The sequence below is a fragment of the Erpetoichthys calabaricus genome, chromosome 2 (assembly GCF_900747795.2).
Source record: "Erpetoichthys calabaricus chromosome 2, fErpCal1.3, whole genome shotgun sequence".
Lineage (NCBI taxonomy): Eukaryota > Metazoa > Chordata > Cladistia > Polypteriformes > Polypteridae > Erpetoichthys > Erpetoichthys calabaricus.
This window is the reverse complement of record NC_041395.2, coordinates 50,574,617-50,597,118: the sequence shown is the minus strand read 5'-3', so window position 1 is coordinate 50,597,118 and position 22,502 is coordinate 50,574,617. Positions and strand designations below refer to the sequence as shown.

The following is a 22,502-nucleotide window of genomic DNA, read 5'->3' as shown; positions in this document are numbered from 1 at the left end:
TTAATTTTAGATTGCAACTTTGAAGGTAGAAAGGTTTACAATGGACAGTCATTTTCACTGGAGAACAGGCCATGTACTCAGTGCACATGTCAGGTTAGTAGTTGTTTAGACATACTCTAGTTGGACAAATTCAAATAAATAAGCTGATGTGTCTACTCTGTTATGGGAGTGCTTCCTATTGCACACCAGGGTCTCTCTCACTTTCAAAAACATAACTTGGTGGGTTGTTCCAGAATCTCATTATTCTCTTTATTAACATGTCTTGTCTATGTACATTATCATAAATAATCATTCCTTTAGTTTATATTTGAGTCTGTAAATGCAAGCTCATTATATTGTTAAATCTCACCCAATACATGTGAACATATGCACTATATGCACTGTGAATTTCCCCATGGGATTAATAAAGTTTATCTAATCTAATCTAATAATAATAATAATAATAATAATAAGTTGCATTTATAGAGCACCTTTCACAAACCCAAGGTCTCTTTACATACAGAGTAAAAAAAAAAATTGCACAGAAGACAAAAGTTCGTAAAAGAGGAATGTTTTCAGTTGGGATTTAAAGGTGCAGAAACAGTAGCAATCTCGGAGAGACTGAGGAAGAGAGTTCCAGAGTTGAGGGGCCATAACACTGAAGGACCTGCCTCCCAGGGTAGGGAGTCTGGTGCGTGGGCCAGTAAGGAGATTACTGCACGAGGACCTGAGAGACCAACAAGAAGTGTAAGGAGCTAGTAGCTGAGTGAGGTAGAGGGGGGCAAGGTTATGTAGGGCTTTGAAGGTGAGAAGCAGAATTTTGAATTTAATCCTTGATGAAACTGGTATCCAGTGACGTAGGGAGAGAACAGGGAAGATGTGAGCAGAACACTTTGTGTGGGTGAGGACTCTGGTTTTGGAGTTCTGAATGTACTGTAGCCTCTGTATAGATTTTGCAGGGAGGGCGATGAAGAGGGAATTACAGTAATCAATATGAGACATTCTAATCTAATCTATACATTCCCCCTCACACCTGTGACCGTTCACACCACAGATCTATGAAACCCTGCACACCATATACTCTTCTCATATATGTTACCCTACGCACTGTAAATTCACATCCCCAAAAAATGTGATTCTGCACACCATAGATTCAGTCCATATATGTATCTCTAGACACTACGTGCTTACTCCATGCATGTGATCCTGCACACCATATACTCTCCTCAAACCTCTAACCCAGCACACCATAAACATACTGTATACATTAACCCATACATACCATTTACACCAACAAATGTTATGACCATATATTCCATATGCAGTGCTCACATCATATAGCACAGGAGTAGAACATAGTTGTTGAATATGCCACAAGGCCATCATGTGTCTGCTAGAGTGGTTAATCAGTCCATCAAGTGCCATTGTGTTGAACTGATTTAATGCATAATTCTGATGTTTATTCTATATTCTTGCCGATGACATCAGCAATTTTTTTTCTCTAAGCCACCAGCGTAGATTTTCAACACACAACGATGATCTTGTTTTTTTGACATGGATAGACTTCTCATAATAAGTTTGTTCCCTATAAACGGACTGTTAATCGGTGACATTGCAATGAAGTGCTGAGGCATCTGTGGGAAAGCAGGAGGTAAAAAAGACCGGAACACTGACACACGCAAAACTGCATTTTGTACCATTACAGCACATCTGCACACACCGTGTTATCAGTCAAAGTATGCCATCCAGAATTGGTATGTTTTTTACAATTATTGCATTAGGGATAGTCTGTGAGTTCTTCAAAATCTAAAAAAAAGTGAAAAGCAGGGTAAGAAAATGAATGGATGATAGATTGGACTTCGGCAGCAAACAACACAAAGTTCATACTGTACAGCTAAGGGTCACTGGAAAACAATAGGGTAATAATATTCAAGAAATTGTCAAACCCAGACAGTAGAAGCCTCAAAGGCCACATACCTTTTGTTTACCACCTACTTGCGCCAGCACTGCCAGTCATAAAATGATACACTCTGCATTGGAATAGCCGCGGAGGTCTCTCAGCTCTCTGCCTTCGTATACTGATGCTGCAACCACCAAATGGCCACAAACTAGCAATAAGTAAAATAACACATGTCATTGCACTCACAGACTTCCAACCTTGAAGGTACTGATTGGATGTACAATGCAGCATTTTTCTGAAATTGCGCTTCATGCAGTTGGAACATCTTTTTTGTTTCCTGTCCGTGCTGATGGTTTGCATTCTTTCTTCGATCAAGAAGATGGAAACACGTTGTAAATAATAATAATAATAATGATAATAATATTTCACAGGGTCTAATATGTTTTCTGACTCCTGGAGAGCTCTTTAAGGTTTCTTCTGATCAGTGATACGCTACATGGCTAAATCTCATGCATTTGAACCACACCGCCTTTCCTTACACAGACGAGGCATGCGGCCGGCAAGACTCAAATATCGGTTTGTGCTTAACCATACCAGCAGTTACAGTAAGTGTAGTGGTGACCCAAACAAGACCCACAGAGCCTTGAATGCTATTACTTCTACATTATGTGACCGACATACGGCCAATTTGACTTACGACCAAATGGCCAGTCTCAAATGGAAGTGTAAGTCGGTGTGTGACAGTACAGTATCTTTGATTTCATCATTAAGCACTTCTAACTTTTTCTTTTTCAGTATGGAGAGGTGGAGTGTGTTGACCTCTTCTGTAGCATTGACTGCTCACATCCCTTGCATTTGCCTGAGGAGTGTTGTCCCACGTGTCAAGGTAAAAGGTTTCTTTCACCAAGAAACAAGTAGTAATGCAGTTTGAGTGGAAGGGATGGATTATGTGTCTACATGTAATACATCTAAGGAGCCACCCTTATCATTATGATTTTCCAAATTCATATAAACGTTTAAAGCTTGATTTCAATAGAGCCCTGAATCAAAAACAATGGCCAGATATTCAGAAATTTGTCAGCCTAAAGAAGTCTGTCTGAAGAAGACTGGACATTGTTTTTGATTCAGTTCTCTGTGGAAACCTAGCTTTCCATGTTTATATGTATCTGGAAAGTCATCATATGCGGTTATATTTGCAAAATACAATGAGAAGCCTGTGGGCTCAATACTGGAAGCTGCATAACTTGAATTTATTGTTTGTTCTGTGGGTGTGTGACAAATGTGTTTTAATTTTCACATAATTAAAAAAACATTTATATAAATATAATTAGTAGTTTTATTGTGATTGACATTTACTTTAATAACATGGAGACATCTATGTTAGATTAAATTTGAGGTTGCAAATTTGGCCAGTTTGTGTTTGTGATGGGCCAGAGTCACATCCAGGACTGGATTTGATACTGTCAGGGAAAATGTCACTTACCATAGCCCTATAAAGAAAAATGAGCTCAAGCAATTAATGGATGGGTATATTTTATGAAAACCATACATTACAAAATAATTATTTTACGCGTATATTAAAGCGTAAAAATACACCATTTAAAAATGTTTCACATTCATTGCAAAGTGGATTTCCTAGGAAATTAGAAGTCTAATCAATGTCCTTGTATGACCAGCACTTCTTTTTATTGCAGCGTGCTTTCATGATGGCCGGGTTCTCGATGATGGTGATTACTATATATCTGAGACAGATCCTTGCACCGTGTGTTTCTGCACAGTAGGTACAATACAAGGTTGTTAACACAGAAACAGCATAGAGTAAGGCTTGATTAAAGCAAATTTTAAGCATGTTAGGAGTCATTTTAAGTGTATCCTTGTTGTATTTATATTTAAATAGTGTATATATTGTTGAATAGATGATGAATCTGTGTTGCAGGGACAGCCATAACAGTGATATACTGTAACAAGACTCCAATGGATTAAATCACATTATATTATCAGCGATCTTGTTCTGCTATATTTGTTTTTCAAGTCTAATTAGAAATACTGTTAATATTCTAATAAATTATCTAGATAATTATTTAAAATGGTCATGTTTAGAATTATATTCCCTGATTAATAGAACCATATCTCTCTCTATATACTGTATATATATAAAATGACAAAGCATCCAGCATATGTGCCTGGGAGTAAACTTGTCTGGCATCCACAAAAGGGCTGCAATGTCTGATGAGCAAAGGCAACAAGAAGCATAAAGAAACTGGGTTGTAAATGCTAAAATATCTGGTGAACAAAGGCAACAACAGAAGGAAGAACATAAGGGCTCTTAAATGTGCAATGTAATTAAAACAGATGGACTTACCAATGTATAATTGTGTCCTTTTACTACAGTAAATGGACATTTTGCTATGCTAGTCATTTATATTTTTTGGAAAACTAGGCCATTGTAAAACATTAAGATCAGCTGAAACTTTTTCATAATGAACAGTATGGTAAAGTCTAAGATAAACATGAAAATGTATCTTCAATTTAACTACAAAAACAGAAACATAAGCAATTGGATTTGGCTGAGAAAAACAACAGTTCTCCAAAGTCTTCTAGTATTGCTGGGGTTCTTATCATATCATGTAGTATAAGGACTTAGAGCTTGTGCTCCAGAGCTTGCAAGAACAGGAGAGACGTCAGGGGTGCATCAGACAAACACAAGGGTCAGTGCTGGATCAGTTCTGGGTTCTGACCTGCCCTCTTCTCTCTATTACCTCACTAGGCCACATCATCCAGTCCCATGGTTTCTTATATGAGTGTTATGCCGATGATACATTACTGTATCTGACATTCCCTCCACAGGACAACTCAGTACTAATTAGAATCTCTGCATGTCTCACTGATATAACAACCATCTCCAGCTCAACCTGACGAAGACAGACCTTCTTGTTATCTCAGCTAATCCATCTATTCAGCATCTTATCTCTGGTCAGCTTGGCTCACTATTGCTAAGACCCACCAAGTCAGTATGCAACCTTGTTGTGGAAATTAATGACCAACTGTTCCTCACTGATCATTGGCAGACTCCCATGACCACTCAGATAGGTATCTGCATAAGATAAGAGTTGGACCACAGCCAATGTGGAATCTGCATTGCACTACTTCTCTATTAACTTTTAAGTGAAATCTCTACTCCAGTACTCCAGCATAATTATTCCCAATGATGCTGAGGAATGTGTTCTCTTCATAATTAGAATAAAACTCTCCTTTTTAATAACTGGGGATGCTATGGAGGCCACTACCATCCCAGACTATCAGTCTCAATGCACTCTCCTTCCATTCCTCCTACCACTATAATATCACTTCTACCCCCTTACCACACCCAAGTCTTTTCATCACCAAAGTGACCTCAGTCACAAAAATGGACCCAATAGCAATTAATACTTCTGGCACTCTTCCAAGAAGGGGTATTTATGAACTCTTCAAAATGCTTCTTTCACGTCTTGAAAATTTAGTCAATTGATGTGAACATCTCCCCACCCTGAAAATCCTGAATGGCATCCCACCTACCCTTCCTGAAAGTGAATGTATATGGCCTCACATACTGAACTTCACTTTAGCCACTACTTTTTGTGCCTACTGATACCTTTCAGTCAAACCTGGAATTTCACTGCCATAGACTCCCCTTTTCCATGAATTTGACATTTTCTCTTACCACTTGTATCCGCCACTATGACAGGCACCAGAAACATTTTGGCCACTTTACCCTTCTCCACTACTAAGATTTTGAGCAAGATCCATTTAGACATAATTTTCATGACCAAGATTCAGGATAGGTCTAACTCCTCCTCAACCACTTGTCATTCCCAGTATAAAATTGCCATTCATTTAGGTCTTTCAGGTTTGTTCAGCAGACTTTCTTTCCATGTGAGCTAACTTAGTGCCATGTGATGATCAGCTGACATCTCTGCTGTTCTTGTTACCTTAATGTCCAGAACATCATCAGATAACATGATGCAACTGATAGTCAATCATTTACCTTTGTTTTGAGGTTTCTAAAGACCATGTACCCTTTTGAGCAACTGTGTGTTTGAATGGGCTATCCATGACTAGCATTAAAGTCACACACATTTAGTTCATGCAGGTTGGTCTTTTAATCACATTCCTTCACGTTCCTCACATAAGGATTACAGGGTCACTATACTATATAATACAGTTTCAAAGAAAGCCCAACTAATCTGCATAGCTGTTAGGCACATACCACCCCAGCACAAGAATACTAGAAACCTGTCTTTTGAACCAGAACTGGTGGTGGTACCCTAGAGTGTTGCTTTAAAGCTGATATTTGCACGAGTCGTTCACATTACAGAGAGGTAAATTGACCAAATACATTTGTTTATATCTAGTCACAAACCAAATCTTATCCTTTTTATCATTTAAAATATTACTTTTTTAACCTGAGAGTTAACGTGAGAGTTTGGGGTTCCACAGAATACTTGGCTAAAATTAGCCTATGATGACTATTCTCTCTTACACACCTTATTTCAGTCTTGAGTGTTTGGGGCCTCTGCGTAAATCAATTGCATTGTAAATTTTCTTGGCATTTTGCTTAACAGCTGTCAATTTGCTTATTTTAAACAATTGAGACCTAGATCTCCCATGAGAGTCAGTACTGAGGGTTAAATATGTTTTTATGTAATGCAATGATCATCAGTTTCAAGTCCTAGAAGGCCCTTATACATGAAACCATGTTGCTCAGTCTACGAGGAAGAATTAAAAAGTAGAGACAACTTATCTTTTAATCCCGGTACTGTGAACAGATGAACATAACATCTATTTCACTTCTCCACATAGACTTCTTGCAAGTCGATGTACTTCTTATATCTTTCCACTAACTTCTTCACTCCTTTGGAGAAGAAGCTTTTCAGCTGCTCCCGAATCCAGGTCTGCACTGCTTCCTTAATCTTATCTTCAAAGGAGAATCTGTGACTGTGTAGAGCCCCTTTAAGTGGACCAGAGATGGGATAGTTGCATGGTGCTAGATCAGGGTGGTAACAAAGATGTGGAAGATGTTCAAACTGCAGCTGTTGTATTGCCTCCACTGCAATGGGGACATGGATTTTCATGCATCAGCAAGATTGTTTTTGACAGCATTTCTCTTTTTTTTGCTGTGAATATCAGGTTTCAGTTTTAGGTTTCATTCCCAATGGCCAAAGAAACCTCACTTTAGCGCATTGTACAACAATGGTGCCAAACCCACAGTGGATCTTCCATGTTTGTTTGACCTTGGCTGCAGTTAGACTAATGGCAGTTCACTGTGCTGTCCAAACAACCTAAAAGCTGCATTGTATTAGCTTCAATCAATTTGATATACCTTCACATAGTGAGTGGTCAATTCAAACATGAGATGGTGTCAAAAGCTGAGTAATAATCAAGGTGCCCTATGGGATAACTGGACGTTTTATTTTGTTTTTAACAAGAAATTCACAGTTTCTGCAAAATGTTAGAATTAATGTTACAGTAATAGATGGTAACTGTAGTGTGAACCCTGAGAATTTCTCACTGCAACAGTCTCTTCCATATCACAATAACTGCAGTCAAGTATTACTTAACAACAGCAAAAAAATGTCAGAGAAGCCAGTAGTATTTGCTACTGGTTGTGTCAACTAGGAACTTGTTTCAATCAAGGGATTACAGTTGCAAATAAACTCACAAGAAATTTTGAAAAAGATAATGAAAAGCAAAATCAGCCAGATCCACATTGCATATGTTTAATCGACACAACTTGCATTTGGCTTGTTGCAGGACGAGTCTGTGGTGCTGTGGTGCAGGATGAAGTTCTGTTTGCTGAAAGCTGTTGCTTATGCACTCTTTGGCATAGCTGTTTGACTCGAAAAAATGATGTGAGCTTAATTTGTATTGTAATCGTGTGTGAAAATCCAGTGCCTCCCACTAAAGATGTCCTGACACCGACCTTGCTTTGCAGTTATTTAAGAATTGTAATTTTCACAGTCAACAGTAGATGGTGCACAGATGTCAAACGAGTCCTGTTTGCAACATTTTTTATTACCTAATAATAAAAATTCAGTTTAAATTCTGACACTTTTTTGCATGATTTTAGATAGAAAAGTTTTTAATTATGTATCTTCCACTCTGATTGAGTGTATGTTGACCAATTCAACACTGAAATTACGCCTTTCAACATTTTAGTATATAGATATATAATAATAATAATAAATAATAATAATAATAATACTCCTGTTAACCTGCTCTGTCACACTCCTATCCACGCAGGATATACAAGTAGATTGTATGGGGGTCTTTATTTTGTTGGCCGCCGTAATGATAGAACAGTAGCCATTAGGTGAATCGGCAAACAAATAAATCAAAGTTTGAATTAGCGTAAGCCGCCATAACTTGGGAAGTTCATAAGAAAACATGATGCTTTATTTAATGAGACGTACGAGAAGAGCTGTGTCGGATGTTTGTGATATTAAACTGTGTGCTACAGTTTAATAACTCCAGCTTCCCACTATTTGGTGCAATACGGAAGTGTATTGGGGCCATGGCGGAAAGGAAAAGATGGACACAGTGAAGGAAACAAAAAGTGCCTGTCGAGAATAAAGTCAACATGCCAATTTTACTTTCCATGTTTCCACTTGAATCTCCTAGTTTATTTTGTCATTAAATTAGAACGTCATTAACTTCATTACACATGCTTTAATGCATTTTATTATGAAAATGTTTATCAAGTATATACATCTAAATATTCATGAGGGCTGTATTTGAAGTGAACGTATTCTGTGTGGCGATCGCTGCCTGTGGCTCCCCCGGCTTAAGAAGCACGCAGTGATTAGCAGCTGCGGGTCGGGGAAATAACACGAAGCATTTCAAGTTCTACATTAGTTTCGGCGGGGTTTGAGAACATTTATTAAACATTGATTTTAAGATGAAGTTTACGACCTGTGGTGGGCTGGCGCCCTGCCCGGGGTTTGTTTCCTGCCTTGCGCCCTGTGTTGGCTGGGATTGGTTCCAGCAGACCCCCGTGACCCTTTAGTTAGGATATAGCGGGTTGGAAAATGACTGACTGACATTTTATTTATATAGCGCCTTTCCCATGCTCAAGGCACTTCACAGAGTTTAAGAAAGAACAGCAGCTCTGTTCTTGTTTTTTTTTACAAGTATATAACATTGTACTAAACCAGATAAATAAATAAAGAAGAATAAGATAGTAAATTCAGAGAAAAAAGCCTAACAGACAACATAATTGATGGTCAAGCACACACACATACAGGTTACATGAACATATTGACATAGAGGTAAACTGAAAGAAGGGTAATAAAGTCAAGTAGAGCTAAAAGCCTTCTTGAGCAGATGAGTTTTGAGTTGCTTTTTAAAAGAATTCATGGAGTCAGCTGACCTGATTAATTTCGGTAGGTCATTCCAGAGTCTGGGCGCTATACAACTGAAGGCCCTGTCACCCATGGAGTGTAGATTAGTGTGGGGCACAACAAGATTGCCAGAATCAGAGGACCTTAGTGGGCGGGCAGGCACATAGTGATGGAGAAGGTCACTGATGTAGTTTGGCGCGAGGTTATTTAAGGCTTTGTAGGTTATTAGTAGGATTTTATATTCAATTCTGTAAGACACAGGGAGCAGGTGAAGATGGAGCAGGATGGGTGTTATGTGCTTGCTGCTGCTGGTCTGTGTAAGGACTCTTGCAGCCGAGTTTTGAATAAGCTGGAGCTGTGATATAAGATTAGATGTACTGTATGTACTGTATATTATGAGCTCACAACAAAGATTTTTACAATAAATTCTCTTTGAACTCTTCTTTCTTTCTAAGGAAGGTAACATACAGTGTGAATGGAAAGGTGACTCCTGTCCTCCGGTGATTTGTGAAAGTCCTCTGCAGCATCAGCCGGGACAGTGCTGCCCCCTTTGTCCTGGAGGCCACATTCCTGTATACAATGCAGGTAATTTGATACAATTATTTTGAATATGAAAAAGAGAGTAGAATGTATTATAGTACAGTTAACTAAAGTGGGAAAAAGTATGATTAGAATTAGTAAACACTCTGATTGTTTAATAGTTAAAGTATGGCAAAAAAAAGATGCAAACACATTGAAAGTTTATTCTATTTCGAATATGTTTGGTTAACTTCCTTTTGGGCTAAAATACTGATAACATATTTGCCTCCTTTACAAACAACATCATTTCTTACTATCTAAGAATATATCAACATTTTTTATTTTATTTCAGATGAACCAAAAGTGAGAATTCATGAAACTGTCACGGTAGATAAACTTCCCCGAGTTCTCAGACGTGCTTTGGAAACACGTCGGAAAAAAGGGGCAATAAAGTTGAGTTCTTCCAGATCTCTTTTGCTCCGACATCCTGCATTCTTGAAAATACATCAATCAGCATCCAGGGTGATGGTCCAGAAGCCTAAAGAAGCATCAGAAAGTCTGGCATCATCTCCTTCCATCATTGATGGTGCAATATCTTCAAAATCATTGACTTCTTCCTCAAAAACGATGCTTATGAAATCTCTAACCACTTCAATCCACCAGCATCTATTGTCTCAGATTTCTCCTAAACACCACCCCACACTGGAGGCTTTGACTACATATCACACTCCACTGAAGCCATTGACATTTCCATCCAGTAAGCTTCCATGGAGTTTTCAGACCATAACCAAACGCACCACCCCTTTGAGGACTGAGACTGCACCACCACAACCACCTCTGGTCACACTGAAACACCAGTCTCCTACCTCTAAGTCTCTGACCCCTCTTACACACCAGGCTTCACTGAATTCTCTGACCAGGTCCATACATGAGAACTCATTTTGGCCTTTAACCACGACTGATTCTCCTCTAATCATTCCAACTGACACTGACAGTTCCACTAAAATAAAATCATCCAGAACAGATATTCCAGCTAAGCAACCTGCTCCATCTGCTAGAGGTATGAAAATCATCTCTGAAGATGAGGACAAAGACCAGTCTGTTGACAAGCAGGCATTAGGTAAGTGTTTTCACTTCATGGATTCAAATCGTCTTGTGGCACTACCAGAGAAGAGAGGTGTTCATTTGCTAAATCCATTCATTCATATTCAGGCCTGTTTAATCCAATTAAAGGTTGCAAGGGAATGCAACACCTATCTCGGCAACACCAGGTGTCGGCCTGTCACAGACTGTCCCTGTTAAGTAATATAACATTTCGTTTTCAATGTGATGCACTTCCATTAAAAGCTAATGCAACTCTGCCACCTTCTGGAAGGAAGTGTGCATCTGTGAGAAAAATATTATTCTGAAACAATTGTTTTTCATAGCTTTGTAATTAAAATCACTCTTTTAATGTTTATTAAACATGTTTCTGTGGTCTCGAGTTGTCCTCTCACATTGACTGGATTAATTGGTTACTCTATCAGGGGTGGGCAGATTCAGTCCTGGAGGGCCGCAGTGGCTGCAGGTTTTTGTTCCAACCCAATTGCTTAATAAGAAGTACTTACTGCTCAAGTAACACTTCTGCTTCACTTTAGTTGTCTCGCTCGTTACGATTTTAAACTTTATTGCTTATTTTAGTCTTAAACAGCTGTAGTCTTGGTTTTTAATTGCTCCTTATTAGCAATAAGATGCCAATGACAAAAGAGACCAGCATTTCTCCATTTAGCTTGTTTCCGTTTACACCTCTTTGTGTATGTATCATGCACTATTGGGTTTAATTAAATACTTGGAAGGAAAGTGAAGAGAAAAAAGTGAAGGACTGAGAATAATTCGTCTATTTTAGACTTTAAATCATTTGGATGATATCCTTACAAAGGAAAAAAATCTAGGATATAAGAATAACTTGACATGGCAGAGTTAAAGTAGTAACAAGCCATAAAATTAAATCATTGACTAAGGATTGTTTTTTTTAAGTAAGCAACTGGGTTGGAACAAAAACCTGCAACCACTGCGGCCCTCCAGGACTGAATCTGCCCACCCATGCTCTAGATGGACAGATGGAAATTCAGATCATGTATAAACTGGTAAATATACAGAATTATGGGTTGTGTAGAGGTATTTTTAATACATACATTTTTAGGGTCACCCAAGTCTAAGGTATATCTACAGTAGAACTGACTGATATGGGCGGCACGGTGGCGCAGTGGGTAGCGCTGCTGCCTCGCAGTTGGGAGATCTGGGGACCTGGGTTCGATTCCCGGGTCCTCCCTGCGTGGAGTTTGCATGTTCTCCCCGTGTCGGTGTGGGTTTCCTCCGGGCGCTCCGGTTTCCTCCCACATTCCAAAGACATGCTGGTTAGGTGGATTGGCGATTCTAAATTGGCCCTAGTGTGTGCTTGGTGTGTGGGTGTGTTTGTGTGTGTCCTGCGGTGGGTTGGCACCCTGCCCAGGATTGTTTCCTGCCTTGTGCCCTGTGTTGGCTGGGATTGGCTCCAGCAGACCCCCGTGACCCTGTGTTCGGATTCAGCGGGTTGGAAAATGGATGGATGGATGACTGATATGTATGCATTCATCCTTCACATACGAACTGTGTAACATCAACTAACTTGACAGAGTTTCTTACTACCCATTATATGCAATGCTGATTGTTTTGTGTTCTGCTGAAAGTTTATTTTTCACTTAACTTCTTGATTAGGATGTTTCTTTTTAGCTGACTTTTAATCCTATTTGCAGAGTCAATTAGTTGAGGAATAACCATGGGATCAAAATTAGGAGAGATAACTGCGCCCAGTGCACAGGTGGGGTAAGTCTTTCACCTTTTCTAATTTTATAGTAGGCTATTTGCAGATATCCCAGAGAGCTCAGGACATCCTGGTATTATGTGGGTGGTGTGAGAGGGTGACTTTGGCACCCCTAGGATGTCACAGGGCAGGGACAAATCTCAAAGAATGTCTCCAAGGATGAGAGAGAAACACACTGTGAGCATGGGGGGACTCTAGAGGGTAGTCTGCAAATTATGTTAGGTATGCTGGGAAAGCAAAAGGCAGCAACACCAGCACAAATAAGTGATAATTGAGGCCTGGGTGGAAGTATGCAAAGTTCCCCAGGGTGCTAGACAGTAAATCTAAGAGAAGAAACTGAATTGGAAAAAGCAAGCAACAGCACACAAAGCCTCCTATCTGATAATTGACATCACAGGATAGTTAAACTGGAAAGATAAGTACTCACCCAGTGATCAACAAGAGGGCAACACAGTATTAGGGTGTAATACTCTTGTAGGAAATGTACAGCTGAAGGGCTGCCTCTGAGACCCTTTATAGGCAACTGAAAGCAGAGATGTGGTTGAGGGAGTTCTAGTCTGGTATGCCTGGACTAAAAGTAGATTCACTTCTCACATTCTTCTGGAGTCACTTCTGGCCAAATCCCAGATTAATTTGTAGCGTGCTACCATAACACCAGGCTAGCTACCGCTCTGATGAGAGAACCTTCATTTTCTTCTGTGGTTACAAAAGGATCTGGGCTGTCTAACATTAAAAAGCTGCATGGTCCAAATGATTGTCTTCCTAGATTTTACAGTTTCACTAGCTAGGAACCATCCATTGCCACAGAGTGGATAGGAGGTACCATAAATCTCAGAGCTCTCCATGATCTCTCTCTATTTATGGAGATACGGGTCAGGCATCCTTTATATGTTTGCCTTCAATCACACAGGGAAAATTCCCACTAAGACTTTTACACTTGTTTGCCCAGTTGCTCCCAGAAATCTTAATTCTAGGATACACACTGCACATTCACAGTCCACTAGCATCTGCAGGTCTTCTTCCTTTGCCAGTGTGAATGTTCTCTTTCCTGGGCTTATTCCTGATCCTTATTCAAAGTTTCTTTCTTGGACTTATACCTTATCCTGTGCCATCTTGGTGCTATTTTTAATCCTGGGAGCCCCTTGACAAAACAGCAACACCCATTAGTTTCCAGACTTGTAAATCCAGTTTGTCAGCACCAAATTGTCAAAAAAACTGTATATTATTGTCAGTTCAGCTGTGAGGAATGAGGATTCATTTAATGAGACTGAGGTGTGGTATTTTTAGACTATATCAATAGAGTGCTATGTTGATCATCATTGTTCGCAGAATATAAGGCCTGTGGAACATAGCACTAGCTTGTGAAGACCATCAAGGATCGAAGATATCATTCGATGTTTGGGCATCAAGTGATCATTCAGCATAAGAAAAATTCTTTTACTTGACAGTGGCTTGTTTTCTTAAAACAGGAGTGCCAACGTGAGAATCATTCAGAGTTTCATGTCTATGTCTCTCCTGAAGAAAGTCTACTCCAGTTCTGTCCAATACAATGTCCAGAGAATATGTTTGGTGTCCAGACATCCAGGAGGATATTCTCCCACATTACCATACCCAGGTATTCTGAATGTGCGGAATGCTACTGGCAATGTGTTTTTATGTTTGGTTGTTTTTTTTTTTTACTTTGCTTTTCTTTGATAAATCCTTTTTCATGTTTACACGAATGCATCTTAAGAAAAAGGAAGCTTAGTTTGTGTTTCTGATTCATTGTAAGTGAGGAATGTTAGTGATTTGTTCAGCTTTACATATAGGCTGATAAAACGGTCCTCATTCGTCTTTTTTACCTGTCAATTTCTGCTAATTTTGAATGTATGGGCAGGCCCCAGGTTATAAACAAGATCCATTCCTACGTGTTTCTTTAGCTCAAATTTGTAGGTAATTTAACCAGCTTGTCATTTATATTCCTATCCAAATTAGTCAGTCAGTCATTCTCCAACCCGCTATATCCTAACACAGGATCTGCTGGAGCCAATCCCAGCCAGCACAGGGCGCAAGGCAGGAAGAAACCCCGGGCAGGGTGCCAGCCCACCACAGGGCACTCACACACACCCACCCACACACCAAGCACACACCAGGGACAATTTAGGATCGCCAATCCACCTAACCTGCATGTCTTTGGACTGTGGGAGGAAACCGGAACACCCGGAGGAAACCCACGCAGACACAGGGAGAACATGCAAACTCCATGCTGGGACGACCAGGGAAGCGAACCCGGGTCTCCTTACTGTGAGGCAGCAGAGCTACCACTGTGCCGCCCTATGCAAATTATTTATATATATATATTAATATATATTAAAAAGAGCAGCCACTCTAGCACTGACACCACTCTTAACATCAGCTAATTCTGATAAGGTTCCTCGCACCATAACCCTCTGCTTCCTGTGTCTGAGCCAATTTTACACCTATCAATAAACAACACACTGAACTCCCACTTCTTTCAGTTTGATGCTCAACCTCTCATGTGGTAACTTACACAATGCTTTCTGAAAGTCAAGATAAATAATATCATATGCTCCATTTCATCGTAACCTTTTGTTGCTTCCTCATATAATTCCAGCATATTGGCAAAATATGACATCAACTCACCTGAACCCATGCTGACTGTTCCATAATGCTCCTGCTTTTGTGTTATTTGGTCGTTTCCTTAATAATGCCTTCCATTAATTTATGTATGATGCAAATTAAGCTTACTGGCTTATAGATGCTTAGATCTGACCAATCACCTTTTTCATGTAACAAGATAATATTTTCCAGTCCTTCAGAATTTCTCCAGTGTGCAGTGACTTCCTTAAAATATGTGTTAAGGGTTTATATATGTACTCGCTAACCTCCTCAAGAAGATGAGGATAAATATTATCTGGTCCTGATGATTTGTTTGATTTCATCTTATTTAATCTGAGCATTACTTCTCCCTCTATAATTTCTAAAATCTTCAGTGCCTCCTTAGTAGTCCCTTTTACCGATGGGAGGTTATCTCCTTCCTTACATGTGAAGACCACAGAAAAAGGCAAGTTTGGAGCATCTGCTGTTTCACTGTATTTTTGTTCCCTTAACTGTTCCTGATGCATGCCCTTAAAGTCGGACCTGGGAGTGCCTTCTGTACACCTCAAGTGCACATCAAAAGCACTTCCAGGTCAGATGGATAAGTGCAAGGAAGGCCACTTCAGCTACACGTTTCAGTCAGGCCATCCTCCATTATACTGGTTTCTTGTCTGGGAAAGATACCACCAACGAGGCTGATCAGGTCCATTCATACCCCTTTAATACACTTACAAGTTTAAAAATAGTCATCTAGGTGTGAAATTGTCTAATCAGGAAAATACTTTTTGTTTACTTTTTGTCCCATTTTCACGACTGTAGTCACTGCTGGGAAGACATTTTTAGGTGGGGCGTGTTAATTTAGGTGGGGGTGAATAATTTGCCAATGACCGTAGCACTGATTGGCATTTGCCGCAACTCAGTGAGTGCTCAAACAGTATCAAGGTAACTTGATTATTTCTTTCTGAATTTTGAAGTGGACCTACTCCACTTGGTAAATCCATCTCTCTCCATAAGAAAAGTCTCCATTCCCAGTGCTAATCTAATGACACTGTTTTTTCTGCATAGCCAGAACCAATGAAAAGCAAAAAACATAATCTGCACCTCCATTTATCAAACCACTGTGATTTCATAAGAAAGAGAAAAGTTTTCATCTCCAAAATGTTTACCTGTAAAAGAATGGCTGTGAGACTGGCAGCAGTGAGTCAATGTTCCTCCATTTTAAATGCTAAAAAGAAAACGAATGGCCAAATCTAAACATTACATTAAATTTATTTATTATGCATTTTAAGTCAATATTTCCTGTTGTTGAAAATGCCAGTGAATGCAGTCTCAATTATACATGCTAGTCAAGCTATGTAGTATTGTCTACTAATAATTTTGGAGATTTCTTTGAAAAGTAAAGGTACGTGTGGCATGTTGATAAGTACATACAGATAGGAATTTCACTCTACTCTGTCCACATGACAATGATGACCCTATTTACGTATAAGACAAAATCAAAAATATAGCAAAACTTTCAATAAGTTATTCAAAAAAAATGTACAGATATGCCATTCATGTCAGTGGAAAAACTAATAGCAGGCATAGCCCCCTCTAATTTCCTAGAACTGTCTACCAGTCTCTGACATTGACCTGAAGAAAGTTTTTTCCACTCCATCCATGCTTTGCAATGTTTGTTGAGTGTCTTTCATGCATAACCAATTTCAAATCCCATCACTGCATCTTAGTGGAATTCAGAATTGCGCTTTGACTTGGCCACTCCAAAACTCTCCGTTGCTTTCTTTTCTGCTATGCCTTGGTGGATTTACTCGTATACTTAGGGTCATTGTGATGTTGTAAGGTCCACTACAAGTTGAGCTTTAATCTTCCGATGGATTTTACATTATCCTCAGAGACACTTTGGTGCAATGAAGAATTATATGACTGGTAGTTGCCCAAGTCCCGAGGCAGCAAAGCAACCCCAAGCCATAACATATCCAGCACCAAGCTTTACAGTTGCTATCATTTTTTTTCTGGTCAAAGATTGTCTTTGGTCTTCACTAAGTATGTGTTCTGGAATTGTGGCCAGATAACTGTATCTTTGTGTCATCTGTTCACAGCACATTGTTCCCGAAGTCCTGGTCTTTGCCTGGGTGTTCATGAGCAAACTTTCAAATGCCCTGATGTACTTTCTGCTTCCTCCTAGAGCATCTCCCATGTACATCTAATTTGTGTAGCCTCTTTCAAATGGTAGACTCATGTACAGTACTTTGCCCTCAGTAGTGTCAAAATGTAACTGTAGGCCCCTTGATGAAACTCTGGGGTTCTAAGAGACTTCTTTCAGCTTCTTGTGTTCTGCTCTTGGGGTGGCCTAGACTGGACAAGTTGGCAGTTATCTGAAGTCTTCTCCATTTGTAGGTGATCTCCTGGACAGTGGAATGAATGATTTCCATTTGTTAGAAGATTTTTTCAAATCTCTTCCCTCACTCTCAGGCATCTCTAACCCTATTTCTGAAGGTCTCAGAGAGCTTTTAAAAACTTGTCCCAGTGCACCTAACCACGTGCACTTCAGAAGAGATCATCCACCTGAAGCTAAGCATGTTTGGGCCTGGTCAGTACTTGGAATGGAGAACAACTAGAAAAAGCTTGGGTTGCAGCTGGATGAGGTGTTGGTGAGGCCAGCAGGGGTGTTTACCTTGCAGTCGAATGTGGATTCCAAAGCCCCAGTGCAGTGAATGGGACACTGTTCTGTAAAAATGGCGCCATCCTTCAGATGAGATGTAAAACCAAGGTCCTGACTGTGTATGGCCATCTCTGGGCATCCTTTGTAAAGAGCAGGATGCATCCTAATGTCCTGGCTAAATTGCTCTCCTTAGCCTAGTTATTCGGCTCCTAATTATCCCCTGTTTCTAAATGGCTGTGTTTCTCAACACTTTTCCACCTAATATCTAATGTGTAGTAAGCGTACTGGTGCAAAATGGCTGCCGTCGCATCATCCAGGGGCATGTTACACATTAGTGGTGGTTGAAGTGGCTCTGCTTTCAGTAGTGAGAAAAGCACTATATAAAAGTTAATAATCTCTTATACTGTATATATTTCTCTTCTGGTTCATCCTGCTTCCACTTCAAAATTGCTCCCGCCCACACGTAGCCGACACAGCATTTCTCGATTCCTATTCGTTCTCTTCCAAACCCTTTCCCACGCTGCCTGGACAGTTGTATGTTTTTGACACAGTGCAAGCTACTGAAGTACCCTTACAAAGTAAAGCAAACTCTGCATGCAGCGAAAATTTATTTCTCCAGCTAGATTCCATGCTCAGAACCATCAACCCCTTCGCTAAATCATACAAACACATGCATGACATCGCTCAGTCCAATCCAATAGCATCTGTATGAATGGTTTTCAAGGAAAACCCTAGGCAGGATTAACGACGATACAATGCCCCGACATGACACACCGATGTTGCAGCGATTTTCGTCGGAGAAGATGGCGAACCGCCTGCCAAAAGGGACATTTGCATCTATCCCATAGGCAACTCCTGTAAACAGAATTCCACACTCAATATGAATTGCGATCCTGTGGTTTACCCACTTTTATTCCCTTACGGAGACATTGGCTGGCACAAAGATTTAAAACATGTTCCCGATAAAAGAATTGCCAAGCGAATAAGGCTTACTCAATGCCAATTTTACGCGTACAGATTAGCAATGAGGAGTACATTTAATATTTTGCACTCCAGCAGCAAACTATTCCAACAGTACATCATAGATGCGTATGTTAAAACAGAGGGCGCGCGTCTCAACTACCTCAGATTACATCAACAAGATCTGCGTGTGGAACAATACAAAGGACTATCAGACGCACTGCAAGCAAACCCTGAAAATAACAACATACGTGTAGGCAAAATTATCATATTACCGTCCACATTTCCAGGAAGTCCAAGATACATGCAACAAAACTATCAGGATGCCTTGGCCATAGTACGTAAATTCAGAAAGCCTAATTTATTTATTACTTTCACATGTAATCCTGCTTGGCTGGAAATTCTACATGCACTGTCGGATACCCAAAGACCAGAGCACAGACCTGATATTGTAGTATGAGTCTTTTGGATTAAGCTTAAGGAATTACTTAGAGACATTCTACAACAACATCTTTTTGGGGTTGTTATTGTTTTCTAGGGTTAGATCTTTCGACTCATTATCTGTCATCTCCACCAAAACACCTATTCACAACTGTGTCTTTCAAGAAGTATTTATTTCTTCTTGATTTCTGAATTCCTTTCTCACCGTTCCCCATTCGTATTCTTACACCACCGTATGGTACGGCGGGCGTCGGCTATTAATAATAATAATCCATCTAGATGGATGCTACACATTAGTGGTGGTTTAAGTGGTTCCCCAATCACTGAAGTGCTTTGAGTAGTGAGAAAAGTGCTATATAAATGTAAAAATTATTATTATTATTATAACAACAAAGAGCCAAACAACAAAACTAAATGTCTGCGGTTTAAATAACACAGCTTCTGACAAGATCATCTCTAATGGTGTTCTACTCATTTGCAACTGATTATAATTTTAGGTGTTTGAAGTGGTGATAAATGTAGAGGTGAACTTACTTTATCCATTCCATTTATGTTTATTTTCATTAAATAATGGACTAGAAAATATAACTTTGGCATGATGCTTTGGGTATTAAAACATGTTTATCTATAGATGCTGTGTAAATGAAGATCAGATTTGGATATTTCCACATATAACGTTTTTTCACATGGCTATATGTGGCCTGCGGCAGGATTCAACCAAGTCTCCTGGATATAAATGTGAAACAACAGCACTAATAGCTGGATGTCCATAGTGCTGTGCTTTCTAATTACTTCATTAGGGATGATTTGTAAAGTTGCTGCCTAAAACTTAAACTGTTTGATTTGTTGTTAAAGTCTTTGGCCAGTCTATGAATTATGTTTAAACCGTGTTGTTCTGGTTTATGGGTGGTGACCACAAATGGGTTATGCTTTGACACTGTTAGGTGTCGCTGGTAAGTTTTCTGTTACCTATATTGCCTCTGATTTCAACAAAACATCTAATATAGCATATGCAAGTGCATTAATTGGAGCTATTTCCTTCATACAGCATATCTTATCTCTAACGATTGCACATTCATCAAGGATGTCAAAAGTACTGTTACGATCGATGTGACTTTTTTAGGGTTAGGACCTTTTGATCCTTTGAATTCATGGAAATTTGCTTGTAATCCCCATGGGGACTTCAGTGTATTCCTTTCATTGAGTCTACAGATAATTAAAGATTGTAGAGATGGAGTTCTGTGTAGCAATACAGATACTTAAACCATGGCAAATTTATAAAATAAATAGCTCATGAGATGTCTTCAACATAGCACTCTAAATGTTTGGTGAGAGTACTGCATATCTTGTTGTGCAGGATTCCTGAACCAAATGTCATCACCTCAGATGGAGTGATTTAGAAGGAACTGGTCAGTGTTTCAGAACAGACCTCCAACTCCACCTTAAAGCCAGCCTCCTCCTGTCCATCGCTCAGTCAATGGCAGCGGTCTTCTCCAGGTGAGGAATGTTGCAGTTGGTCTAATCTAAAAGTGAAAACAATACAACTTTAAATTTTTGTAATTTTCAACATATTGATTTTAGGCTTGAACTCTTACAGCCAACTTTAGCAAACACTAAATCTACTTGACATTATTTAACACACATATATTAAGTTGTTCACAAAAACCATCCATTGATTCTGTCTCAGTGTAATCAATTGTTCTTAAACTCTTCTCATCTGCTTTCTCTTTCAAAAGTTTTGCCTTCCATATACATACACTTCATAGTATTTCACATCTTTAGAAATGCAGAAAGCGAGCTTGATCAAGATTTATGTGAGAAAACTCTAAAGAACCTATTTGACCCTCACATGAATGGGTTTACTTTATCAGTCATTTATATGTGTGAGGGTTGAGCATTGTACCGTAAGTAAAAAAAAGCCTGTCAATAACTGAAATGCACTTAGTGTTTCTATCTATCTTCTCATACCTGAGTAAAAATGGTGTCGCCTTCAATGGCATGTCCATATCTGAGGTTAGGAAGACTTTTGCTGTACTCTGTACACGTGACAATATTGATCCAATGAACCTATGAACCTATATTGTAGTGCCAGAACATGTCCAACAAGGTCATGACTTTTTCACAAAGTGTAGTGATTAAATTTCTTATGCAGTAGAAAATGCTCACCCAGCTGACATTCATATGTGACATTCATACCAAACTATTCATATTTTCATCTAATAATGAAATTAATATGCCCACTGCTTTTGATTTAACTCTTTTACAAGAAATCGGATCCAGACCAGTGTGACTGGGTTGTTACCGTGTCTGTATGGGTTTTCTTGTAGTCCTCCACTTTCCTCCAATATTCCAAATTAGCTTGATATCCAGCTCTAAATTAGGCCTGTGTATTTATTCTTGTATTACAATGAGTGGGCACTGAATAAAAATGAATACATTTAGAGTGTACACTATGGACCTGCAAGTATAGTGTAGATGGTAAAAGAAGAGAAACTGAAACTAAATGGACATAAGCTGTCCATGATGCCAATATTAAACATTCAAAAATTAAACGTTAATGTTTTGATGCTTAGTTATACTTTTGCTGTGCCAAAGCAAAGTCCTATATAGTGGGATCTACAGATGTATGATAGAATCCTTGACTGTGTTATCCATCCATCCATTTTCCAACCCACTGAATCCGAACACAGGGTCACGGGGGTCTGCTGGAGCCAATCCCAGCCAACACAAGGTAGGAGCCAATCCCGGGCAGGGTGCCAACCCACCGCAGGACACACACAAACACCAAGCACACACTAGGACCAATTTAGAATCACCAATCCACCTAACCTGCATGTCTTTGGACTGTGGGAGGAAACCGGAGCGCCCGGAGCAAACCCACGCAGACACAGGGAGAACATGCAAACTCCACGCAGGGAGGACCCGGGAAGCGAATCCGGGTCTCCTAACTGCGAGGCAGCAGCGCTACCACTGCGCCACCGTGCCGCTCGACTGTGTTATCATCACGTTTATTTTTAACAAATCATTTGCCATGTTAGTTATGGGCAAAGAAATGTGAATGCTCTTTCCATCTGTGCTTTTAATCAAAGTAAAATGAAGGCTTATATTCTTTAAACAATTTGTTTTTAAAAAGGTAAAGAATTTCAGCTTTCACTTTTTCTGTAATTTCTCGGACTACAATTCTTGTTTTGTCCCATTAAAAAGTTCAAATAATCGATCTATCTT

The 22,502-nt window shown here is 39.5% G+C and overlaps 1 protein-coding gene across 4 annotated transcripts in view; it reads left to right on the top strand.

Annotated features, from left to right (window-relative positions):
• The window catches only part of LOC114645883 (uncharacterized), a 235,378-nt gene that overhangs the window by 207,210 nt on the left and 5,666 nt on the right, over positions 1 to 22,502 (top strand). The window contains exons 26-33 of one of the 4 annotated variants that reach the window (XM_028793784.2): positions 11 to 93; positions 2,675 to 2,765; positions 3,574 to 3,656; positions 9,711 to 9,840; positions 10,127 to 10,894; positions 12,549 to 12,613; positions 14,086 to 14,231; positions 20,635 to 20,774. In XM_028793784.2, coding sequence (XP_028649617.1) covers positions 11 to 93; positions 2,675 to 2,765; positions 3,574 to 3,656; positions 9,711 to 9,840; positions 10,127 to 10,894; positions 12,549 to 12,562 — 1,169 coding nt within the window. In that variant the 3' untranslated portion in view covers positions 12,563 to 12,613; positions 14,086 to 14,231; positions 20,635 to 20,774. Of the gene's footprint in view, positions 1 to 10; positions 94 to 2,674; positions 2,766 to 3,573; positions 3,661 to 9,710; positions 9,841 to 10,126; positions 10,895 to 12,548; positions 12,619 to 14,085; positions 14,232 to 20,634; positions 20,775 to 22,502 lie in introns of those variants that run through there. The other 3 variants (XM_028793782.2, XM_028793783.2, XM_028793786.2) reach the window with 3 other exon arrangements.